The sequence below is a fragment of the Mandrillus leucophaeus genome, unplaced genomic scaffold (assembly GCF_000951045.1).
Source record: "Mandrillus leucophaeus isolate KB7577 unplaced genomic scaffold, Mleu.le_1.0 Scaffold169, whole genome shotgun sequence".
In the NCBI taxonomy this organism is placed as follows: Eukaryota; Metazoa; Chordata; class Mammalia; order Primates; family Cercopithecidae; genus Mandrillus; species Mandrillus leucophaeus.
The window spans coordinates 3440530-3465376 of NW_012101687.1; the positions used below are offsets into that span (position 1 = coordinate 3440530).

At 38.6% G+C, this 24847-nt stretch overlaps 1 protein-coding gene across 3 annotated transcripts in view; it reads right to left on the reverse strand.

Moving 5' to 3' along the window:
• The window catches only part of MDM1 (Mdm1 nuclear protein homolog (mouse)), a 38321-nt gene extending 14426 nt beyond the window's left edge, over positions 1-23895 (reverse strand). The window contains exons 1-11 of one of the 3 annotated variants that reach the window (XM_011976589.1): positions 23740-23895; positions 22621-22735; positions 17823-18190; positions 14249-14416; positions 12709-12812; positions 12531-12630; positions 7776-7805; positions 7270-7445; positions 6124-6450; positions 5128-5240; positions 4924-5033 (exon numbers count right to left, since the gene is read on the reverse strand). In XM_011976589.1, the coding sequence (XP_011831979.1) occupies positions 4924-5033; positions 5128-5240; positions 6124-6450; positions 7270-7445; positions 7776-7805; positions 12531-12630; positions 12709-12812; positions 14249-14416; positions 17823-18190; positions 22621-22735; positions 23740-23757 (1629 nt within the window). In that variant the 5' untranslated portion in view covers positions 23758-23895. Of the gene's footprint in view, positions 1-4923; positions 5034-5127; positions 5241-6123; positions 6451-7269; positions 7446-7775; positions 7806-12530; positions 12631-12708; positions 12813-14248; positions 14417-16179; positions 18678-22620; positions 22736-23739 lie in introns of those variants that run through there. The other 2 variants (XM_011976588.1, XM_011976590.1) reach the window with 2 other exon arrangements.
• Positions 23896-24847: the final 952 nt, after the last annotated feature.

Below are 24847 nucleotides of genomic sequence, written 5' to 3' on the forward strand. Positions count from 1 at the left end.
CCCAAACTAAAGCTGTCTTACCCATCCCTTAGAGATCTGTAGTTTCATTTAATTCACAGTGCTTACTACTATGTGAAATTATTTTCTTTAAAAATTGTCTATTCCTCCCAATGAAAATGTAAGCTTCATGAAGGCAGGGATTTTGACTTATTAATGAATCCCCAGATCCTAGAACAGTGCCTGGCACTTGTTAAGAGCCTATTAAATATTGAATTGAATGAATGAAAATAAAACTCCCCTCCAAAGAGGTTCTTTGTCCAGAGTTCTCTTGCTCAGTGCATGGTACCTCCATCAATCTTGTTGGGCAAGCCAGAAACTTAGCAGGCATCCCTGTCTCTCATTCCCCATTATCCAACCCAGCATCAAGCCTTAACATTGTTCCCCTTACACAATTGTGCAGTTTCATCCACTTCTATTTCTCCCCTCCTTCATCCAAGCTACCAACACCTCCTACGTGGACTACTACAATGGCCTTTTAAGGGCATTCAGTCTACTCTTGCCTCCTATGGCAGCCAGACAGATTTTGAAAACATATATCCATCACAATTCCCATACTTAAAATATTTCAATGGCTTCTCATTGCTCTTGAGATAATGACAGAAATCCCTATGGTGCTATGTTTTCCAGCCTCATGTTGCACCAGACTCCCTGCCACACACTGTATTGGTCTTTGTTTCCTCAAACTCTGCCTTCTTTCTCTCCACGAGATCTTGGCATATGCTATGCTCCCCATACTTTTTTCCTGGTTAATGCTTCCTCTTCTTTATCTTAGCTCAGTAAAGACTTTTTCAAAGAAGCATCATTGACTTCCAAGGTGGTTTCTCATCTCCATGATTAGGCCAATTCCTTCCAGAATAGCGCTAAATACTTTTATTCTGAAACTCTTATTAGTTTTAATTTCACTTTTTTTGTGTGTGATTAATATGTATCTCCGTTACCAGACTGTAGGCTTCCTAAGAGTATGTACCATGTCTGTTTCTATCCATTATCATTGCCACAGCATATGGGTAAATCTGCTAAATGAATGAAGTGAGCAAATCCACACTTGGGTTTTTAATATAATTTTAAGATTTGAAAATGCTTCCTGATGATCAAACCAATATGAGAATTCTACCCTAAAGTTTTGGTACATACTGATAATTTATTGGAAATTGAATGACCTACAGGTTTAATTTTATATATAATAATGTAATTTCTTATCAATGCTTCTATAAGAGAATATAAGGGGAAAAACTGATGGTATATATCAAAGTTTAGTGACTCCTCTGCCTACCAGTAACTAAGGGGTAGACACTGGGAAATAACCAAATCTAGCTAGCTCCAGGTATAGTCCCTGGTAGTGCTGGTCGCGGAAAATTCACATGGAAGGATATCCAATCAAGTTGTCGATAATAAACTTGTGTACATATGTACATATGTATGTATTTATTGGTTTGGAGACAGTCTCACTCTGTCTCCCAGGCTGGAGTGCAGTGGTGTGATCTCAGCTCACTCCAACCTCCGCCTCCCGGGTTGAAGTGATTCTTGTGCCTCAGTCTCCCAAGTGGCTGGGATTACAGGCGTCTGCCACCATACCCAGCTAATTTTTGTATTTTTAGTAAGGACAAGGTTTCCCCATGTTGGCCAGGCTGGTCTTGAACTCCTGGCTTCATGTGATCCGCCCACCTCGGCCTCCCAAAGTGCTGGGATTACAAGCATGAGCTACCGTGCCAGGCCAGAAACTTGCTTATTTTAGAGGAGTTGGTAATTAAAATGTTAAAAGTGTACAGTACGCACAGTGAGACAGAGATTGGCATTAACATTCTGAGGAATGATATTATTCTACTTAGATTACTCAATAAATTAATTCCACAGTAAGTGAAAGTAATACATATAAACCCAGTTGCAAATATGGATTAGTCACTCATTTTGGCTGAATCAGCTGTGTGTATACAGTTGCCTAAAAGCTCACACCTTCCAGATGGCAGCCTGGATTTCTCAGGAGGAGTATAACAGTCCACTAAGATCTGATTCTCATGAGTCCTCTGACTGTATTCCTAATGTCACATTTCCTTTAATAAACCAATGTATACAGAAGCAACAGAAAACAGTTTAGATATTCTGTCACTCCAATAACATTCATTCCATCTGTTACGTGTTATGAGCTGGGCTCTGTTCTAAGCACTGGGGATTAAGAGGTAGAGGGTACTCTGATCCCATCTCCCACCTGTTCCCAAACCCTGAAAACTCCTACTTTGTACTCAAATTCACAAACAGCCATCAGCAACATTCCCTATAGATTTTCAACCTTTTCTCTGAATGTTCTCTATTCTACTCCAACCACTTACACCTATGATTATATGTTAAGCCTTGTCATTACTGGTAAATGCAACCTCTCCATAATCTAAATTTCTGACCACAATTTCCTAACTTTAAGACTAATCCCCAAGGGTGCCCCAATTCCAACAAGTCTTTTATTTTACCTAGACCATCCATCCACCGATCCTATCACCTCTGCACTGTTCTCAAGTCCCAGTGTCCTTCCCTCACCAACTCATTATAATCCCTTCTTCATATATACCTTAACTCCATTCCCCTTTTTCTCACTTTGTCTTATTCTCATGACAAGTTGAAAACCCTAGGTAAATGCAACACTCTGACTCTATCAAGTTCAAAACCCTAGGTAAATCCAACTCTCTATTTGATAAAAGTATGCTGTACCTCTGCAGCCAAACATTGCTGGAGAAAGGCACACAACCCTTCCTGACTGGTCTTCCGTCAACTTTGTGACCACCAACCTAAAATGGCCCCTTAACACTGGCCTAAAATATCCCATATTCCCCTGGCCCACTCACTCTCCCACTCTCTGAGAAGACTACTCCATGCCTTCACTTTCCTCAAATCTCCAACATCTTCCCCAGCCTTATTCTCAGCAAGGATTTTTCTTCACACGTCACCAAGAAGCAATAAGAAGAGGTTTTACAAAAGCTGCCATCGCATCTTCCTACATTCATCAGCAGTGCCCATGAGTTCAGCTTTCCCTCTTGTAAAAATAAACAGTCAGTGTCTAAAGCCAACCCTTCCATATCTCCGCCAGATCCTAAGCCCTTTCTCCTACTCAAGAGCATCTTTCCAACAACTTTCCCCTCACTCCTGCATCATCAACTTTTCTCTCTCCGAAATTATTCTTGTCCACATACAAACATGCTGTTATGTCTTCCATCTTGATCTCACTTCTCCCAACTACTCCTGCATTACTCTGCTTCCCCTCTTGGAAAAGAAACACTTCAAAGAATTATCTGTGGCAGCTTTCTCCAATTCTTCTCCTCTTTTTCCTCTTGAATTCACTTGCGCTTAGGCTTTTGTTCCTCCCTTCCACCAAAACTGCCCTTTATCAAGGTCACCAATGACCTCCGTATTGCTAAATCCAATAAGCAACTGTCCTATCTTACTGACCTATCTGTAGCACTGACTCTCCCTCCCCCTTGACACCTCCAGGATACCAGTCTCCTGTTTGTCACCACCTCACTGGCTGCTCTCCTTCAGTCTCCTTTGCTGACTAGTCCTCAACTTCCCAATATCAAAAAACTGGGGCTTAGACCTGTCTGCAACTATTCTTCTCTGTCTACACCCACCCCCTTGATGATTTCCTCCAGTCTCAATACTTCAAATACCTGACTCACCTAAGCTGTAAAGAGCCTCAAATCTGTACCAATAGCCCAACTTCTCCTCTACACTCCAAACCTATATAGTCAGTTCCCTATTCAACATGTCTACTTGTACGTCTAATAAGCTTCTCAAATTTAGTGTGTCCAGAATGGAATTCTTGATCTTCCCCAACTCAGTTAAATGGTAACTCCATTCTTATTGCTAAGGCCAAAAATCTTGAGTCACCCTTGATTTTTCTCTTTCTCCCACCCCAGATCTTACCCATCAGCAAATCTTGTTGGCTGTACCTTCCATGTATATCCAGAATTGAACTTTATCATATGACCTTGACTGCCACCACCAAGGTCCAACCAACCATCACCTCTTGCCTGGATAGAGTAAGTGACTCCCAAATGTTTTTATGCACCAGCTCTTGCTCTACTACTATCTATTCTCAACACAGCTGCCAGAAAGACCTTGGGAAAAAACTAAGTAAAATTATGTCACTCCTCTGCCTTTCCAATAGCTTCCCACTGCATACAGAAAAAAATTCAGTATCTTTGCTATGATTTACAAAGCCCTGCACAATTTAGCACCCCATTATGTCTCTGAACCCATTATCAACACTGCTATCCCTCTCATTCTCTCTCTTCCAGCTACAGTGATCTCCTAGCTGTTCCTCAGACAGGCAGATACCCCCTTCACCTGAGGGATCTGCACTTGCTGTTCTTGTCACCTAGACCTTCCCAGATCCGCATACAGGTCAATCCCTTACCTTTATCAGATCCTGCTTAAATGCCACTCTCGCACTGAGGACTTCCCTGGCCACTTCCTGTTCACTTCAGCGGCTTTATTTTTCTCCTTAGTACTAATCAATATCTAAAATACTGTGTATTTTACCTGGTTATTTTGTTTGTCTCTCTCCTCCACTAGAACATAAGTTCAATGACGACCATGATTTTTGTCTGTTTGTTCTCTGCTATATCCCCAGCACTAAAACAATGCCTGTAACATAGCTGGAATACAACTGCCACACAGGAGATGCTCAATAAAAGTATTGTTTTCTTTCTCTTCCTGTTGAGTCACTACTGACAAAGTTGAAAATGTATCAACAGAAACGCAATGCTTCTAACAGAAAAAAGTCAAGACTTTTGCCTTACTAAAAGCAGGTTAACAGTATCATCCCCTCGTATGATAGCCACGATTCTCTAAATTCTTAACCTATCATTCATTTATTACATGTCTACAATAATTAGTCACATATGAGATGAATTTTTTTCCCCAAAATATATTTACCTTAGTAAAATCATTCTTTGAAGTTTCTAAACAATCCTGAGAGGTCATTCTTTTCCTCTGTTCTGGGGCTGGAGGCTTCATCTTAGATGGAGACACTAAAACAGCACCACCTGGAAAAATAAAGACGATGATAGTTTCAATTACACTAAATTATCATGTAGAAAAAGCAGGTTAAATAAGAACTGCACGGTGTTTGCTGATTACCAACAGCTGGAGTAGTGAGATCATGATGAGTCCTCTGGATTCCACCAAGTTCTCTCAGCTTGGGAGTAGGAAGCCGGCCTCCTTTTTCTGAGGATACAGAAGAAGAATCCGACCTATAAATTGAAACAACCTATGAATCTATACAGCATTTCCTCCAGAAAATATGATTAAAAAAATACTTTGTCATCATTGTGCAATAAAATATAAAACTTGTAAGAGAATGCCATTTTGTTTCTGAAAAAATCACCACCAAATCCACATGCAGTTAAAAGAGACTAAAATTTTCAATAATGAATAGAACTAAGCACAAGATCAAAAATAAAACTGAACACTGAAAAAATACTATAAGCTATATGGACTATATCAATTGAATAAAAACAACCCACAAAGAAAAAAGTGACTGAATACTGGATAAGGGGTAAAATCACTGCAAGTCAGCACCAGCACAGCAGAGAATCCTTCCTTACATCAAGGCTCAAGTTCCATAACATCCATGAAAGAATAAGGGTTACATTATAGACAAAAGGCACTATTATCATAGGTGGAGAAGAGCAACTCCCCACAGCAATTTACACATAAAACAACAGGAATTAGCTATTTTCAGAAATCACTTTTTTAAAAATATCATAAAACATTACCTTTTTTGGTAGAATCATCTGATATTAAAGAGCACCAGCTTTTTTCTTTAAAGTCATTCTTCCAGACACATTTGCAAATCTGGCACACCATAAATTATAGGACATAAATGAAAATAATCCTAACTACTTCCTCCCAAAGTAGCCTAGAATTCAAGTATTCAATTACCAATCAGTAGTGACTTAAATACCTGAATCAAATTATTCACCACATAGCAGTGCCTTTGTGACGTTGAAATAAAATCTGCACTTTATTAGTCATAAAATCAAAAGTGTAAACCACTATATTTAGTGACAAAACAAAGTACATATCGACTATGTAAATAATGCTTCTCCATACTGAGTAATTTAAAACTCTTACCCTTCTTTCATCTTGTCTGCCTTAGATTTCTCATGTACATCCAACTTCTCTTGCTCTCCCATAAAAGCCTGCTTGCCCGTTTTCCTGTCCCCTTTCTCCTCGTTGTCATCCTCCTCCTCCTCCTCCTCCTTCTCCTTGGGCTGTTTCTGTATGTCTTCACTAGTGTTCTCTGTATCCCAAGCCAGACGCCTTCTAACAGGTAGAGTGGGAGCTGACACGCCCAATTTCTCCGTGGTATTTTTCTGGGGCTGTTCTTCCACGATCTTTCTTTTTTCTTCTAGTTCTGTAGAAGGACATTTCTGCAAAGTCTTATGGCTTGTAGTATCTCTGTGTTAACAAAATCAGTTTTATTTTAAATGTGAATAGTCTGCACTTTCCTAACCTACACCAATTTTAATGAGTCCATCGTTTCCTTCTTCTGTTCACAACTACACGTTTTCCATAGATATTGCCTTGCTCAGGTATTGAAGAAGGAAATCTAATTTGTTTTATAGTAAAATAAATCAAAGTTATAATCTGGAGTTTCTATTAAAATATTCCAAAATGCATTTATCTTCTTTTACTCCTACCTTCACATATGCTTGTGTACATCTAATCTGCTGACACAAGTCATACCTAGCCCTAAACTGGCATTTACACACATAAACTAGGATCCCATGGTCTAAGTTCTTCAATTACTTTTGCTTACAAATAGTTACATCATGTTCATTTAAACCCAAAACAGCAAAGCGCTCTTCCATAAAATCAGCAGTCAAGTTCTGAATCAGCCACAAAATCCATCAATGAATGATAATAGGTATGTATTAATAGCTTACAGTCTCTACGTTTTTATTGTTGTTGACTTTCTTTTCACCTTCTAAAGGTCTTTTTACATCTACCATATAATCATCCCTACTCTGCTATTAAGTGTCAAAAAAAATATTATAAAAATCTAGCCTTCCAGATTTACATTATGTGGTATTTATACACAAATAAAGCAATCTATATTGCTTTATTTTTCACAGAGAATAAAAATGAAATAAATGGCTGCCACATTTCCATTTGACTGGAGACAAATTTTGAGTAGTCAGGTCATTTTCCTATGACATTCTATGATCTATATAAGTGTCAACAAACTTTTTTTGCCATCCACAAAGAATATCTTACCCAGCAAGATCTAATGCTCTGATGTTGCTACTAATGGTTCCTTCTGAGCTTGTAGTTGAGGAGACATCCCAACAGCAGTTGCTATCAGACAGAATCTGATTCAGGTGGTCCCGAGAAAAATGTGTCCCCTGAACTCGCTTCCTATAAAACTCAGCCTTTTCTCGGAGTTCTTTAACCTATACAGGAGAGTTCAGACATCATATACTATTGTAAATGCTTCTTTACAAATAGCACCAAGTAGCATATCAAAGACATTGAACAAATACAGCCAGGGACCAAGGACAAAGGAAGGCAAAATTAGCCACATACAGTCATCAGACTTTGTGCATTTAAGCAAAAACGAAAACAATCAAGCTAAAGCACGATGCAGCTGTTTTATTTCAGACCAGCAGGCAGGGAGAAATTTACAGCAGCTAAGAAAAATATTGACATCTACTTTTTATTCCAACTGAAATTACACAAGTAATCTATGCATTATAGTTTTTAAAAACTCAAAAGCAACCAACCTCGGCATACCACATGGCATTTAGAGAACCCTAGAGAAGGAATACAGAAACACACTTAATGATAGGTTAATGCCATAACTGAATATTAATGGAACCAATGAAACACATTATTCTCCCTTCTAGATATCTACCAAACTTGTCAGTCAATATTTCTTAGTATATTAAGTAATTAGTTCAGTAACCAAGATAGCTTATTATTATCTTGAAAACGAGCCACATTCTTGCATGGCTAGGATGCTGCTGATGACAGATAAATTAGGCAATCTAATTATTATTCCTATTTCCCCACCTCTGGAAGGGTGCTTACACGCCAGAAATCCCTAACCCAGCTTTATTTCATGGCTTTGCATACAGCTACTACTGCTACAGAAGCCCTCACTGGTTATGAGGCTTCCCTCTCCAAACTCCTCAATGTTCCCTTGGAATCAGCAAAATCTCTACTTTAAAAAAAAAAAAGTACTAAATATATAATTTAAAATAATAGCCCATAAAATCATAATAGAAATATGTTCAACAAAGTGACAGTATAAAAAAAGTTCTGATGAATAATAAAGTGATATGAATTCTTTAATATGCAAGTAACATTTTCTGATGAAAAGGAGCCTTTATACCCATTTGAAACCTTTCACTTTATACATCATACTGCCACCTGCTGGCTTCTCCAAGTACAATTCCACAATGTAAAAAAAATTAAGTTGAAGTTTTACCCTTAAAATTCTGTTCAATAGCTTTATTTATTCTCGAAAAACACTAATTTTTTTTATCATCAAGACAGAAAATCTTTATTCTAGAACTGCTTTTCTTTCAGGGCAAAAAAAGCAAACAATGAAACAGCAACGTAAAAGTAATTGTAGAAACATATTCTCAGCTCCTTAACAAGGTACGATTTTGAATGCAGAGATGAAAGTGTTACAACTCTAGGGAATTGGCAAAAGCAAAAGACAGCACCTACATGGCATAAGAAACCATATAATGCCAACAGAGTCCTACTCTAGTGAACCATACCTGAAAAAAAAAATCCTAAAGGATAATTTGAAATATTTTCTTCACTGCCAACAACAACAACAAAAAAAACCTTTGTTCATCTATCATTTCTATCAACTCCTATAATTTTAAAGAAAATTTCTAGCAGTGGTTTTTGCATTTAACAGGTAGAAGTGAGGTACATGAATTAACTCTACTGAACTTCTAACCAGGGTATTCTGAATGCACAGGAACCTTGTTATAAAGTGCCTCCATATACTCCAGATTTTATTGCCAATAAGTGCCCCCATGTTTCAAATGTTTCATAGCCACTCCATCACCTACGTGCTTTAGCATCACTTCCTCCTCTGTGTTCTCAGAATTCTTTGTGCACATTCCCATTAATACATATTCAATTTTACTGGAATTAATTGCACATGTCCTCCTCGTCCATCAACCTATGAACTTCTTGAGGTGAGGTAAAATGTAGCACTTAAGCACTGAGTCCACAACCTGTCCTGAGTGCAGACTTAGTGGTATGCCTGAGCTAACCATGGCAGCCAAAGATAAGCAAGAAACTCCCTGCCCTCAGTGAGCTCACAGTCTGAGACAGGAGGTCAACCTGTACATAAATTATCATAATATTGATGGGGGTCTATGCCATAATAAACAAATGAAATGTAAATTGAAGGAGTGCTTCAAAAGGGGGACCAATTGGTCCTGCACTGTGTTGGGTAGAGTGGCGGGACTGTGTAGGTGGAGGGGGCAGCAGAGGCAGCTGCTCCTATCCATGCATGATGAATGAAAGAATGGATGAATACTCTCCATGTACACAGTCATCCAGTTTTATTTGACATCAACTTTATTTAGAAAGGAGGGGGAGAGGATACTTCATAAAACTTCTGTAGAACTTTGATTTATTCAGTTCTGTTACTGACATTTAAAACTAAATGCTTTAAATTTACTATATCAATAATCTTTATTAATAATCTTAGTGCTATTATATTTTACAAATATATGATTTTAAATATCTATAACCCTAAACTAAGATGAAAAATTAGAAGGCTGACATTTTCCAAGGTAGTATGTTCTACTAAAAAGAAGAGGAAAAAAATGAATGGCATGAACTCAATGTTAAATAGAACAATCCCTACAGCCAACAACCAGAGCCACTAAAAAGGATAGAAATAAACCATTCCCATCTCAAAACAACATACACGCACCTTTCTGGGTCAAGTAATGTCGTCATATTATACGATATGATATAATTATAAGTAAAAATGTTTTCTTTTCTGAATTTCTTTGTGCAAATTAAGAGTTCAATTAAATTATTTAAAACATATGCAGAAAATTCAAACTCAAGAAACAGGGGATAAAAACTCTTTTTACTCAAAAATCATCCCCCCAAAATGAGGGGTCACTTTATACCTAGTCTTTACAATGTCTATCAACTTATAGGACAGCTCTCAAATGCAGGACTTTATCTTGAAACACAGTCCTATTTGTGGAAGACACATTAGAATAAAACCACCTCAACCAATCGATGATGAAAAGATTACCTAACAATTAAGAAAAAAAAAAATTTAACATAGATTAAGTAGTTATTCTGAGGATAGAACCTAAAAAATTGTAATTGCTGACTATTAAGAAACAATCCCTTAAGTGAGCATTTTAAAAAGCAATGGTCAAGTGGTTATTGTAATGGAGATGACCAATACACAACCACTGGGCAAATAAAACCAACCACCCTAATGCTCTATGAGAGGTAACTGGGACTTAGCATAGAATTTCCAGTGACTATAGACTATTAACATATTCAAAAAGTACATCTCAAACATAGAAAGAAATGAAGATGATATATGGACTCAAAAACTAATGTGACTCAAAAAGTGAGTTAATATTCCAACAACGAAGTCACTTATGACTTTGTTAGTCGTAAGTGTTGGAATGTTAGGAGTGGGAAAATGAAGGAGTACTGTACCTTATATTTAGGAACCTCATAATCAGCTGCCTATAGTAAATGACTTCCGAGAGATCTAAGTAAAACATGGCCCATATTAAATGCCTATAACCTGGTCAACTAAAACTGTTATCATCAATGATCACTGACTTCTTAGCTAAAAATTCTTATTCTTTTCTAACTTCAATTTACTTTCTGAATTATTTTTCTCAAAGAAATTAAGGCAAATTATACCACTAAGTTAAATATTTACAACCACCAATATAGTCTTTAATAAGCAAAAAAAGCAACATTACCAAGATATCATAATAGGAAACCTTGAAAAGTCTATTGACAACAACAATGTTCTTGTCCATCAAGGCAGGATAAGGAATCTCATCTTACTATTACTTCAGTTTTAACAAATCTTCTCAATTAGATGTTTAGTTCTGACGCCTAAACTCATCTTAAAGAAATTGCTTCTTGGTCTTTTGGCCAAGATCGAGTGTAGAAATCTCAGAGAAAACACAGTCTTCCAAAACAAAGAGTTTCTCATAACCTCAACCTAGTGTCATGCCTAAACACAACAGGCCAGCAGCTGACACCGATTTACTGGCCACACACTGTTCTGCCTCTGTCCTGCTTTTCCTCACTCCCACTGTCAGATTCCTCAGTCAGGGAGATCTTTGCCAAGACTTGGGATGGTCACAAACTGCTCAAGAGTTTAGCTGACTCACTGCCTTTCTTCCATCATGGGTGCTTTCGACGCTCCTAGTTTTAACTTGATTTCACTAAGGGGACTATATGGACATTGCCCCAGATAATATCTGGGACAGCTTTGAGCTTTGTCTTTTACTTGCCTGTGCTGTCTTCAAGATATGCTCAAATAGAGAAGTAGAAAGCAAAAGAGTGGCCACGGTGGAAGGAATCAAGTGACCTCCTGAAACAATATGCAGACAGCATGACAGTCACTAGGACATGTGTCTGGGAGTTGCAGTTCAAAGAACCAGCAGCTCAGAGCACTGAGCACCGAGCACCGAGCACCAGCCCTTTCCCCCAGAGGCTGATTACACATAATTGTGGGCCATGGTTTTAAGTAATGAGCTAAATAAAAGACCCATTCCCCATCCAAATTATCCTTCTGTTTACAATGACAGGGGGAAGTGGGATGTTTACTAATGTCTAATCTAAACAGAAACATTTTAATGTAGCTTGTTCTCTCAGAAAAGTTAAAAAAAGTCAAGATACGATTTGAAAGATGCTAATACAATAATAAAAATGTTCCATTCTCTATCCTTTGAGTATAAGAAGCTAGTACTAAAGTAGCACTTCTCAACTCTAGAATTACCCTTCCCCTCAAACCTATCTTCAGATCCCCAGTTTCTCCCACATTAGAGTACCCCAACCTGTAGCTCACACCTCTAACCACATAAGCTGTACCTTTCTTTTGCCTACAAACTGTAAGAGTACACACTGACAATGGGCATCACTATCAGACAAATTATTTAATCTTCAGTTGAGAGAGTGGAGGTCTGAAAGTTATGAAATAATCGAATCTATAATGATACAATTCTATAAATTCAATCTATTAACACAATCAAATGTTTGATGGTAAAAAGCGTTAACTTAAAAGACCTCAATGAATAGTAATTGCTGAAGAGCCAGTGGCATTAAAAAAAAAAAACACTGATAATTTACATCCTAATACATAAGTTCCTGATACTATTAGTGCTATTATTATATCATACTTCTTTAAATTGTGGTCTCTATTACCAAATGGAACTCATTGTGAAATTAAAGTGTTAATAGAGGCTGAAAGAACATGTGGGCTTACTGAGCTCACGTACACTCACCTGATTTGGCATGTTTCCCTTCACACGTGTCCAAGCCCCAGCTTTATATAAATACTGAGCTGGGCTCAGAAATTTTGCTCTATATTCGGAATTCACCTTCCTAATAGGAATGAAATGAAAGTAAATATTTCACTATGTTGATCACTGAAATACTGTATTTTCCTATTAAAATACATACCCAAGTCTTTGATGTTTCCAAGGAGTAAGCTTCTTTTTAGGCTGGTGTAAGTCTTTTAATTCCATCTCTGCTTCCAATTTTAAAGGATCGTCTATTTCATTACTCTGAAATGGAAATAATTTAAGCTTTTTATGCTTAAAATGTTACACATTAAAGTGAAAACATGGATGTTATAAAGTTAGACTTGAATATTTAATGACATTTCTATTTTTAGAAGCTTTAGATACTGAAGAAAACAAAAATAAGAAATCAACAAACAAGTTTTGAAATTTTTATTATATTTGGTTAGTTATTTTTGAAGTTTAGCTGAGGATATAGCTTCATTTTCTAACAATAAAGATTTTAGATCTTTGGCTAAGGAAGAAAATGTTTAAGTTAACAAATACATATCTAAATAATGTTACCATACACTGAACTTGATATTCTAAATTTACAATTGCATTACAGTAATTAAACATAGGATCCTGATGAATTAGTTACCAAATCGCTTTACTGAATAACAATTCTGTTTTTTTCTCCGATAATATCATAGGTCTAATATATGTGTATATATAAATCATTTTACTTTTAGTCATATTTACTTATAACTTTATACTATTTTTAGGACCCATAAAATATCAGGTATCAACATTCCAGGAGATTAAAAAATAGTATTTATACCCCAATTACCTGTAATTTATAATCATGTTAGCCTGATTCTGCAGCTTAAATGGCTGTAATATCACACAGAAGCTGTTGTTTGTATATTCTGAGGTAGATCATATGAATTATACTGGCTATAATCTGGCATGCTAACACTTTGGTTTAAACTACTTGTGATGGCCAGGTGTGGCAGCTCACGCCTGTAATCCCAGCACTTTGGGAGGCCAAGGTGGGCGGATCACCTGAGGCTAGCAGTTCGAGACCAGCCTGGCCAACATAGTGAAACCCCGATTCTACTAAAAATACAAAAATTAGCCAGGCATGGTGGCATGCACCTGTAGTCCCAGGTACTCAGGAGGCTGAGGCAGGAGAATTGCTTGAACCTGAGAGGCAGAGGTTGCAGTGGGCCAAGATCATGCCACCGCATTCCAGCCTGGGTGACAGAGCGAGACTCCGTCTTGAAAAAATAAATAAAAATAAAATACATGTGAGTATGTATGTGTTTAATTTCCATAACTTAAAACAAGTATTTCTAGCACTACTGTTACCCCAGGAAGTTACTATAAATCCAGTCATTTGATATTAAACTTACTAGACTTTGATATTAACCGTATTAGACTTACCTCCTACACTGTTAAGTACTCAACATGCTGTATCATTTTTATTTATGTCTGTCTCCCCACTAGCCCAAGAGCTGCTTGGGGCTATTTGCCAGCCTTGTATTCTCAGTACCAACCCACGTCTGCTCCTAGTAGCTGGCTCAATGAACATTTGATGAACAAATGAATTAATGAACTAGTGAAAACTAAAAACTCCCAGGTGGTAGTAAGCAAAAGAAAATGTGGAGAATCTAAAATAATGGAGATTTTGTTTGGTAAGGTTAAAAGTTGATGAATACCTTCTTTTCAGGAGATACTGTTTCAAGATTTCTGTTTTCTCTCAAATCATTTCTTAATTTTGGTTCTTTCACTGGAGATAAACCCTTGAAATTTCTTTTGTATTCAGTTTCATGGATGACTGAGTTACCTTTGAATGGTGGAGTAAACTGGCTTTTATTGTGGAAAACCTTAAAACAAAAATTATTAGTTTAGTTTTGTTCATTAAATATGCAGAACTTCGGTCTTCAATTACTTAACAAAACATACATAAAGTTGAATTACAGGACAAAAAAAATAGCAAAGTTATATATGATTTTAATTTCATTTCACATATATTATTAACATCCAAAGGTCAACTTTATATACTCATTACCATGTTTTGAATAATAGTTTTATAATCAAAATAGAGCTTATAACCAAAATAAATATTGGCATATTTTCATATGACACAGACAGTAGCTTTAAGGCAACTCTGTTGTCAGTTCTACAGGTTTTTTTCTTCCTCCCTGACATGATTTTTTAAATTCCTGCCTTAATAGAAAGTTCTTGACATTTTCGAACACCCAATATATTGAATTTGTTTAGCTTTTCTTCCCTTGGCTTATTTTCAGCACATTTTATTAAGGCAAAGAAGATGTTCTGAGCAATTACTACACTTGTATTGTTAAATGTTTCCTTTTATCCTATTTCACAGTATGGTTTCTATTTCACAGCATATTACCACTGATTACAAGGAAAGCAAATGGAAAAGACAGGGAACTCAAACAAGTTATATTACTGCTTTGTAATGCTGAATAGGGTATCTTCATACAGATCAGATCTAAACAGTTTATCTATTTTAGTACAGTATAACCTCAAGGACTCTCCTGCCAAAAACTGTTCTGACTCCTTTACATATTAATATAAGACATCCTTTCAGAAAGCAGGTGTCTGACAAAATAGAAATGAACAACCTTTTTAGAGGTTTCCTATCAACAAGCATTGAAAGCTGTCTCAAAGCTCTTCAATCCATAGACTCTAAATTCAACATGCTTTGAACAATGAGCAATTCCTTCTAAAAAAAAAAAAGCTTGTGAAACACATTAAAGAAAGCAATAAAACTACCAATGAATATATCGCTAGTGATTTCTCTCATAAAAGTAACATTTCTACACAACGCTTTCACTGACATGTAAAAGCCCTATTTGTTGACGATATGATTTGATTTGAATCAGCTCTATCTTCAAGGTCAAACACTCTATAAAAAACTGAATAATTACAATTTTTATGTTGTAAATAATGTTTGAGATACACTTAATCTCCAAAAAACCCTGTAGGTAAGCAAAAGAAGTACTGATCCTATTCACTAGGTTAATAACGGGTACTTATCATTTTGTTACTTCATAGCTTCTTAAAATGTTACATAAATTTCAAAGGTATTTTAAAAATTGAATAAGCCCAAAGCTGCCACGATTTATAGGATCACTGGTGTTTTTTTCATCTTAATGTAAGATGACTAGATGTTATTGTCTTGCTGAATCTAATTATCCCGTCAGTTCTTAGGGCTATACACAATACATAAGTGAATGCTGACGTACAGGAGAAAATGAATGTAAGGGTGTGTGAAAGTGTGTATATTTATAAAGAAAAACACAAAGACCAGAAGAAAAAACAGACTAAGCCATTATGGGTCTCTGGGGATATTACAAGTGGAGGTATTTCCTGTCTCTGCCTAGAAGTACTGTTAAGAACATAAATGAGAGTTTAAAGCCTAAGAACTGCCTAAAGGATGAAGGTAGTAAAACAACAGACTATTTATTAGTAATGGTATCTCAACACTAAAACTGTGCAGGACTACAATGAAATCTAAAACCACATCATTACAGCTTCTGAATTTTACAAATATAGTTATACCGACAATGCCTATTACTATTTGTCTGATATAAGGACAAAATTACGTATCTTGTGTTATTGTCAACATATTTTGTATTTATTAAAATAAATATTCAAAGCAGTTATGCTTTTCTTAGAATACACAAAACATGCAATATATTAGTCAACAAAACACATTTTAGAATAGAATCAATTTAATAATTTTTTATTAAGTAAAAAAATCTTATAGCATGCAAAAACTTACCAGTTCCCCAAGTTTTCATTACCCTGTCTCATATTTAGTATATGTGCTGCATCTGGCAACAATGATCATCAGTAGCCTAGGACAGTATAATATTACTACCATAAATCATAAGTAACAGGACGATTTTAGCAAAATTCTCACTTTGGTTTTCTAGAACCTACCTCCAGGCTACTTAAGTACCTAATTTCTTGCAACTCTTAATTCTATGTAAATCTACATTACTAGATAAGATAATGGTACTCAGAAATGTATTACATCCATTAAACTACCTGATTGGCTGCAAAAGCTGGAGCAGTTTCTTTAGAAGTCTTCCAAACAAACTGCCTTTGATATTCAGAATTTCTCAAGGCATTACATGAAGGAACAACAGTCAATCCAGCTTTCTTACGCAGAAGTCTATCCAACTGTTCAAAACAAAAATCCACTCAAAGACATTAAAAATTTCTATTCAAACTTTTTTAAAATTGTGGTAAAAAAATGCATAACACAAAAATCTATCCTCTTAACAAAATGTTCAGTCTACAGTACAAAATTGTAAACTACATGCACATTGTGGTACAGCAAACTTTAACTTATAAATAGTATCTTTTTTCAAGTGTCAAACCATTTAAAATTCCTTTCTATCAAAGGACTATTAGGCATTCCAGGAAAAACATAATACTCTCAGTCCTTTCCTATTAATCATTCATAATTAAATCTATTACCAAAAAGTCCCAGCACTTTGCCTCATCTGCACACTGCTTCTGTGAACACCCCTTCTCCTGCCTGCCAGACACACATCACCTTCCTTGTTCCCTTTTACCCCCAGCTTTTTCAACAAGCTATGGATTCTTCTCCAACACTCTGAAATGCCTCTTCAGGGTCCCAGTCAGTGGTGGACATGAACCAGAGAAGAGCAGTGGAACAGAATGGAGAAAGAAACGTGGAAGGCATTGAGATCCCCATGCAAGTTCCAGTAGCCTCTGCTTATGTGCTCACAAGGACCTGCTGCAGGCCAGCTGTGACATAAGAGAGCAAAAATGCAAGATCTCTGAGAGACAGCCAGAGCTCTCCTTCCTTTTGCATTTCATCAATTGAGTTTCTGTCTGTCTTCTTGTACAGATAAGAAACTGAAAAGGGGCTGGATAGAAGTCAGCTCAGCACCCTGCCAGAAGTAAGGGCCTACTTCCCTTCTCTGTCTCAACTTGATCTCTCCCTTGGGACTCAGGTGCTAATACATGATGAATAAAATCCAGACATAGGAGGTCCATCCAATAAAGGGATATCATAGCATAACTACTACAAAATAGCGAGTAGTAAGAATAGAACTAATTCACAACAACTAAAGTCAACAGCCTGTTATCAACTATTCTTACAGACATTAGACAAGAAAACAACAACAGAAAATTCTGAAACACAAAATGTAACATTACAGAAATGACGATGAAACCAACAAAGAATTCTATGTTTTTGAAAAGAAATGCAGTGAATATGCCTACCCCAGTATCTACATTTTCTGAAAGAACCTTGGTAGAATGTTCCAGTTCCACATTTTCATTAACTGGTATATGGTTTGTTACACCCTCATTATTTTCCACAACATCTGAAGCCCTTTCAGCTCTGGAGTCTGCAGAGTGAGATCTGGTTCTTTTGGGAACCCTGGAAGCTTCTAGTGAGTCAACTCTTTCTTGAGTAACATCCTTTTGTTCTGCTTCTTGTGATTTTGGTGTTTCCGGGGCTTCTGGTTCTGGCAATGCAACCACATTGTTCTCTGAGATAGCTCCATTCCACTCCAGAGATTTTGAAATCTGTGGGTCATGGTAAGGGACTCTTCTTTTTGAAATAAAACTTGGCTCCTTCGTGATCCCTACAAAATACGGTATACAAAACTAGTAGCTACCAAAGCAAAAAGTTACAAAGACAACTTTTAAGAACACTTGTGAAGGAGAAATGAAATTTAAAATTTAGTTCAGATATATGTACCTATATATACACACAATATCCTTCAGAATACAGGATTTTAAAAGTACAACTTTTCAACATAAAATATTTAATTTTGCTTTTAAAAGCATTAAAAATTTAACCATAACAAAAAATTAAAAATCAGTGGGTCACAATGTTCCAGTTATCCTAACAAAAGTCACTAGAATTGCAACATGATAGACCTGGCAAGCCAGGCAGTACATGCTGCCTCGTTTCTAATTACTTTCCTGTGCTACTTAACAGAACAATGGACCCTGATACTGTCAAAATTTGGAACTTTTCACAAAGCTTCTCTTAAGTGGAGCAGACCAAGATGAGAAGGGATGAGATGTCATTGTGCTGGATCTTGGTTCTACATCTGCCTTGATTTCCTGAGAATTAAAAAAGAATAGGCCGGGCGCAGTGGCTCATGCCTGTAATTCCAGCACTTTGAGAGGCCGAGGCAGGCAGATCACGAGGTCAAGAGATCGAGACCATCCTGGCTAACACAGTGAAACCCCATCTCTTCTAAAAAGTACAAAAAAAAAAAAAAAAAAAAGCCAGGCATGGTGGCGGGCGCGTAGTCCCAGCTACTCGGGTGGCTGAGGCAGGAGAGTGGCGTGAACCGAGGAGGCAGAGCTTGCAGTGAGCCGAGACTGTGCCACTGCACTCCAGCCTGGGCGACAGAGCAAGACACTGTCTCAAAAAAAAAAAAAAAAAAAGAATAAGCTTTTTTAACAACAGCTAAGATACAATTTCTCTATATTTCTGTATGGAAAGCAAAGGTCCAAAAACTTAACCTTCTATGGAGGTAAGAGCAGCTCTGCAGAACGACAGCCACTGAGAGACTGCCCTAGTTTAGGGCCATCTTTAAGACGGCTGCAGGGTGGAGAAGGAAGATTAAGACCAGAACGGAAAAGGAAGGTGGAAAGAAAATTGGGCATGAGGTAGAACCCAGGACTCCTTAGCCTCTGTTGTAGATGTGCTGGCCATGTCACCCTGGGTCCCCACCCTTTTAAAAGGCTTCCCTAGACCACAGGTCTTCACACTGGCTGGGTATCTGTCTGGAGGCACACAAAGATGTGGAGGGTAAACAGAAGTGGGCGGCTTAAGGGAATCATTTTCCAGATCCTCAACTCCATATGTGTGTGCTCTCTTGCCTGACGCTGATCTGTCTGCCTGAGAGCTGCATCTGCCATCTGCAGTTCCATCTCCCACCGCCCCTTTCATAATCTCCCTTTTCCCACTTTACAGAAGACAGACACACCTCTTAACCTGCCTGAAACTTACTCCAGCGCATCCCCTCAAGGTAGAACAAAACCTCAGGGGTAGGAAGCCAAACAAAGGGACAATTCAAGAAAGCATATCCCTGAGGGAGAATATTTGACAGCAAAGCAAAGCAGACAGAGATTAGAAATAACAAAGGAACAGTATCTTATTTCATATAGCTCCATGGATTTTCCATCTCCTTCTTAGTATTAAAATTCAGGTATGAGAGGGATATCATGTGAAATGTATATATGCATATTAACATATTTACCTTAATTAAAGATAAATAGACTTTTTTCTCACAGAAAATAATTCTAATTTGGCCGGTTAGTTTGCCAATGAATACTGACTTTGCCAGTTGCATGATAAACATTTTCCATAAATTGAATGGGCTAAACTGGCAGTTCCACAGTTTTTACAAAATATATGTAAAACATATAAGCACTATGCAATATACCAGAAATTCTATTATTCAAAACTATTCATAAAAATTTATGATAAAAAACAGCAATTTAGAAAAACATTGTGATGAAGCACAACATTGTGATGAGGCACAATGTTTTTCTAAATTTTTCTAGAAGTATAAAAGCTAAAAAGCTTGAAGATCACCAATTAGACTCCTCTCTGCTTTAACACAGAGGCAGGTTTTTGGTAGAAGAGCAAAATGAAAGAAAATTCTCAAGTGGTCTGCTGTTGCCTCTCAGCACCAGCAAATCCCCAGGATAAAAATACACTACTCTAAAAGAAGGGACAGCCATCCTGGGTAACACTGCTGTTGTTTTTTGCTAACCTCCCACCTCCCGTTCTGAGCATTCTGGAGTTCTTGCTCAGTCCCTCCCCATGACCTAAAATTCCCCACTAACATTCCTCCCCTAGTCCACTCCTTCCTTCATTATATACTATGCTCTAAGGTGGCTTTGCTCTCATGGTCTCATTTCATCACCTTCCCCTCAAATGCAGCTGATCTAAGCTGAAATGTTATTGGACAACTACCCAGTTTAATGAATTTTCCAGTGTCATAATAGCCTTGTAGGCGCTCAGCAGGGTGGGATATCTATGCTTAAACAGAGATTTATTTGGATTCTTAATCTAATGGAGGCTCAAATATGTGGAATTTCTAGTCATTTGTAAAAAGAGGATTATGAGCAGAGGGATTTTCCTAGCACCCTGCCAGAGAAGCAGGGACACCCAGTCTCTGAAGTTTGGCACTGGGTCAGATCATGATGCTTCAGAGGAACCCTAAAAGAGACACCCACTCTTGCCCACTCTTCCCTTTGTACTCCAAACCTAATTCTGAAAATACCTCCTCATCTTACTAACTTCCCAGGCTTGGTACCCTACCCATAAGTCTTTTCCTGGCTTCAAACATCTAACATTTATGTGACTTATCTGCCATGCTCGCACACATCACATGTGGAGCACCAAGCACTGATCTGTGTACATGAACCAGGCCCTTAATAGGCAACATCTCATTTAAACCCTCCCAGCAATCCTATGTAACAGGCTTCCTAAAATCTCACTTGGTGAAACTAGCTCAATTTGCCCAACAGCTATTGTGGATTCAAATTTCGGCTTATTCATTCATTCAAAAATTAGTTTCAAGAAGCAATAGATTGTTCCAAGGCCTGTATTAGGTACTGCGTAGGAACAAGGTGGTGGATAAGACAGAGCCCTACTCTCAGAGATCTAATATACTAGTAAGGAAGAATTAAACAAGCAGGTATAATGAAGTCAGTCTGTCTCCTTTCTGTTCTGTCACCCTCTGGGAAACCCTGGCCCAGGAACCTGACTTCCCCGGGACACAGGGAGGAGGCATGTGTGATAACAAGAACATGACCTCTGAAATCGCGTGCTTTGCACAAAACAGACTTGATTTCAAATCATGGTTCTGCCACTTACTAGCTGTAAAGCTGGGGCAGCGACCTAATCTCCCTAAGCTTCCATTTCTCAAGACCTTGGGAGCACTCTTCCCCAGCACTTTCCCCTCAGCTTTCAGGTCTCAGCTCAAATATCACCTCCTCAAAATGAGCCTTTCCCAACCATCTAATCTAAAGCGTTTTCCCTCCAGTCTACCCCTCCTGCATGTTATCTATCACACTTCCCTACAATTTTACATAAAAACCTGAAATTCCCTTATTTATTGAGTGACTTGCTCACTGTTTCTCTCCACAGTTAAGGTACTTTGGTTCAGGGCTATATCCCTAGTGTTCCCAGACCAAACTGAGGGTCGACCTGCTATTTCTCTCCGCCAATAATGAGATGCAGATGAACTAGGGAGAAAGAAAGTTTTTATTTCTATAACCAGTTACGGGGAGAAGGCCTGGAAATTATCACCAGACCAACCCCAAATTACAAAGTTTTTCAGAGCTTATATACCTTCTAAGCTATAAGTCTACGTGTAAGTGTGCATTCATCTAAGGATGTAAGTGATTAACTTCTTTCAATCTATAAGTAAGGTCTGAGTCCTGAAGACCTTCTTCTGGAGCATCAGTAAACTTACTTTATCTAAATGCGTCTAGGTGCTGGGCTGATTACCCTTATCTTGTCTCCTGCTGAATCACGGAGGTTTGAGGAGTTCCTTCAGACCGCCAATAAATTTGTTTGTGGAGGCCTGGGGAATTTCTACAGATCCCCATTAAAACTTGTTTAATCCTAAATGGATCCTGTTAAGAATTCCTTATTTTGTCATGCTTTACGGCCCAGGAAAGGCCTAGGCAAAACTCTTGATGGGCTTTTGTTACACCCTAGCCTCTGTGTAAGGGGCACTGGCTTTTCTTAGCTTTTAATATTTAACTTTACCACTCAGTCAGTACTGAAACAGTTGTGATGGAGGCCTCCATTAGTGAAACCTGGCCGGCCACACTAGCTGCTGGGAATAGTCCTGGCTCATAGTAAACCTTCAATAAATATTTGATTAATAAATGAATAAATCAACCAGGCCAACTGAACTTTTAATATATCATTTGGCAAACTTAGCCCAAGGTTTACTTAGCCCAAGTGATAATGGCTTAGCCCAAGTTATAAATTTAGCCCAGGTTAGAATGGCTATTAGCTTTCTCAACTTACCTAATTGATCTGATCTAAGTCCAGCCCATGGGTACTTTCGCACCACGGAGGAATTACAAGACTCTGACAAATAAGACTTTTTCCACAGGAAGTTCCTCTGGTATTCACTCAGCCCCTGTAAAGAAAGTACACTTTGAGTACAGGGCAATTAATGAATGATGTTTTAAAGCAGACATCAGTGAAAAATAATTTCTGAACCTCCAAAGAGACTTAAGACTGAAAATTAAACACAGACAAGCTCCTTAATAAGAGCTAATATTCACCCAGCCCTGTGCTAAGCAGTTCACACGAGTTACATCCTTTAAGTCTCAACACCACTTGAGGCAGATGCTACCAGGAATACCAGGCTCAGAGGTTACCCTTTCACTGATTATCTGATTCCAAAGCATGAGTTCTTGTCGGACAACTAGTGACAATCTAAATTCTGATCACTCCACTAGATTTATCCCAGGTTTTCACCGAGTACACAATATTATGTATTATGCCTAGGACCTTTTGCTATTTGGTAAAGTCAACAAAAGGCAAACTCCCCTTCCATTCTGAATACACGCCTTTAAGATAAATGAGTCAGGAGGTGTGGGACGCTGTGGCCACCTGTTAAGTTGCAGGGTGCTAGTCCCTGACAGCTACCAGCTACCTGGAACTTTTAACATACCCTAAGAATGCACAACGATGAAAAATGTGTATTTCTTTATACCCTATCTTTACTAAGAACCCATTTCTCAAGCCTTTAAAAGCCACATACACTAAAGTTTTAAAGGTAATGGGGGTTAAATGCTAAGCTAAATGGGTCACAGGTGTCCCAAACGTAAGTCGCCTTTAGTTCTCTTCGCAAAGTGGCCTCCTCCCATCTACACTCCTCTCGAGTCCCCTTAAGTAAATCTGTCTCGCATCATCTGACTCTTCGGCACACGGCAACTTGCAAATGTGAGTGAGCGGAGAGAGAACTAGGTAAGAGGTGGCGGGCAGATTCTGGGGCCCCTCAGGCAGGCCCTGGGGCTGGCAGCTTCTGCCGGGCCGAGGGTTGCAGAGTTGAAAAACAGCGTGACCTCGACGCCCCGCACCTCCCCCGCCGTGGCTCCCCCCAGCCACCTTCCGGCCCGGGGACCCCAGCCTCACCTTGAAGCGCACCGGCATGTCGCCCGGCGCCGGAGCCCCCGCCACTCCGACAGTTAACGGGACAAAAAGCTCCGAGGGGGCGGGGCGATAACAGTCTGTTCCCTAGCAAACCCTCGGCACGGCGTCCCCGACTACGCGCCGGCGCACTCCGCGCTTCCCTCCTAGAGCCCTGTCGCTCTGTTTTTCCCCGCCCATTTTGGAGCCTAGGGACCAATAGAAACTCGTAGAGTGCCTTACCGCCATTAGGATTTGACCAATGAGTGACCGAAAGGGAGCCGCCTACCGCTTGTGCCAAATCCCGGGGGCTGATAGAGATGGCGGGCGGAAGGCCGGCCAATAAGGCTCCCGGAACCAGGCTGGGCGGGACCCCGGGGATGCCTTCCTGGGTTGGGTGGACCGGTCCCTGGTTCGCGGGCTCCAGCGCACCAATGCGTCTACTTGCTGGTGGAATTCGCCAGCCGCCAGCCTCGCTGGCCCAGTGTGTTCTTCATTCTAAAATCTATGACAGAACCGAACGCTTCTTTTTCTGAAAGGAAAGTGTTCGGATCTATTCTGCTGAATTCCGGTTCGTACAACTGACAGCCGCATTACAGTTTATTGTCACATCAAAGGGGAAAGGCCAAAAAATAAATATAGCTTAGGCAGGATTTTTGAAGCTTTATTGAAACTCGAAAGACAAACTGCTGTCTCTTCCTCCAGTGATGTTCTTCCTCCCTCAGTCTCTACCCTCCCCTAAATGATGTACATACAGCGCTTAGATGAGAAAACGTTTATTAAAGATGCTTGTGAGTCTCAACTTCCAAACCTTCAGTCTTGTCTCTCCTCTCAACCTTTTTTTAAAAATGAAACTTCATCTGATTTTAATCGACTATTGCCATCATCGTCGATAAATATTTCTTGACAGAACACTGCTGATTCTGAGAATTGGGAAAGAAACAAATTGTCCAGATAGTTCTCTGATACACTTGGGAAGGATATATATTTATTCAGTAATGGTGTAATGTGACCTATGCTAAATTTCGAAGTGAAAGGTGTGAATGATAAAGGCTACAGGAACTGGGAGCAGGGAGTCATTTCTGAGGGCAGAAAAATGCCTCAGGAGGAAATA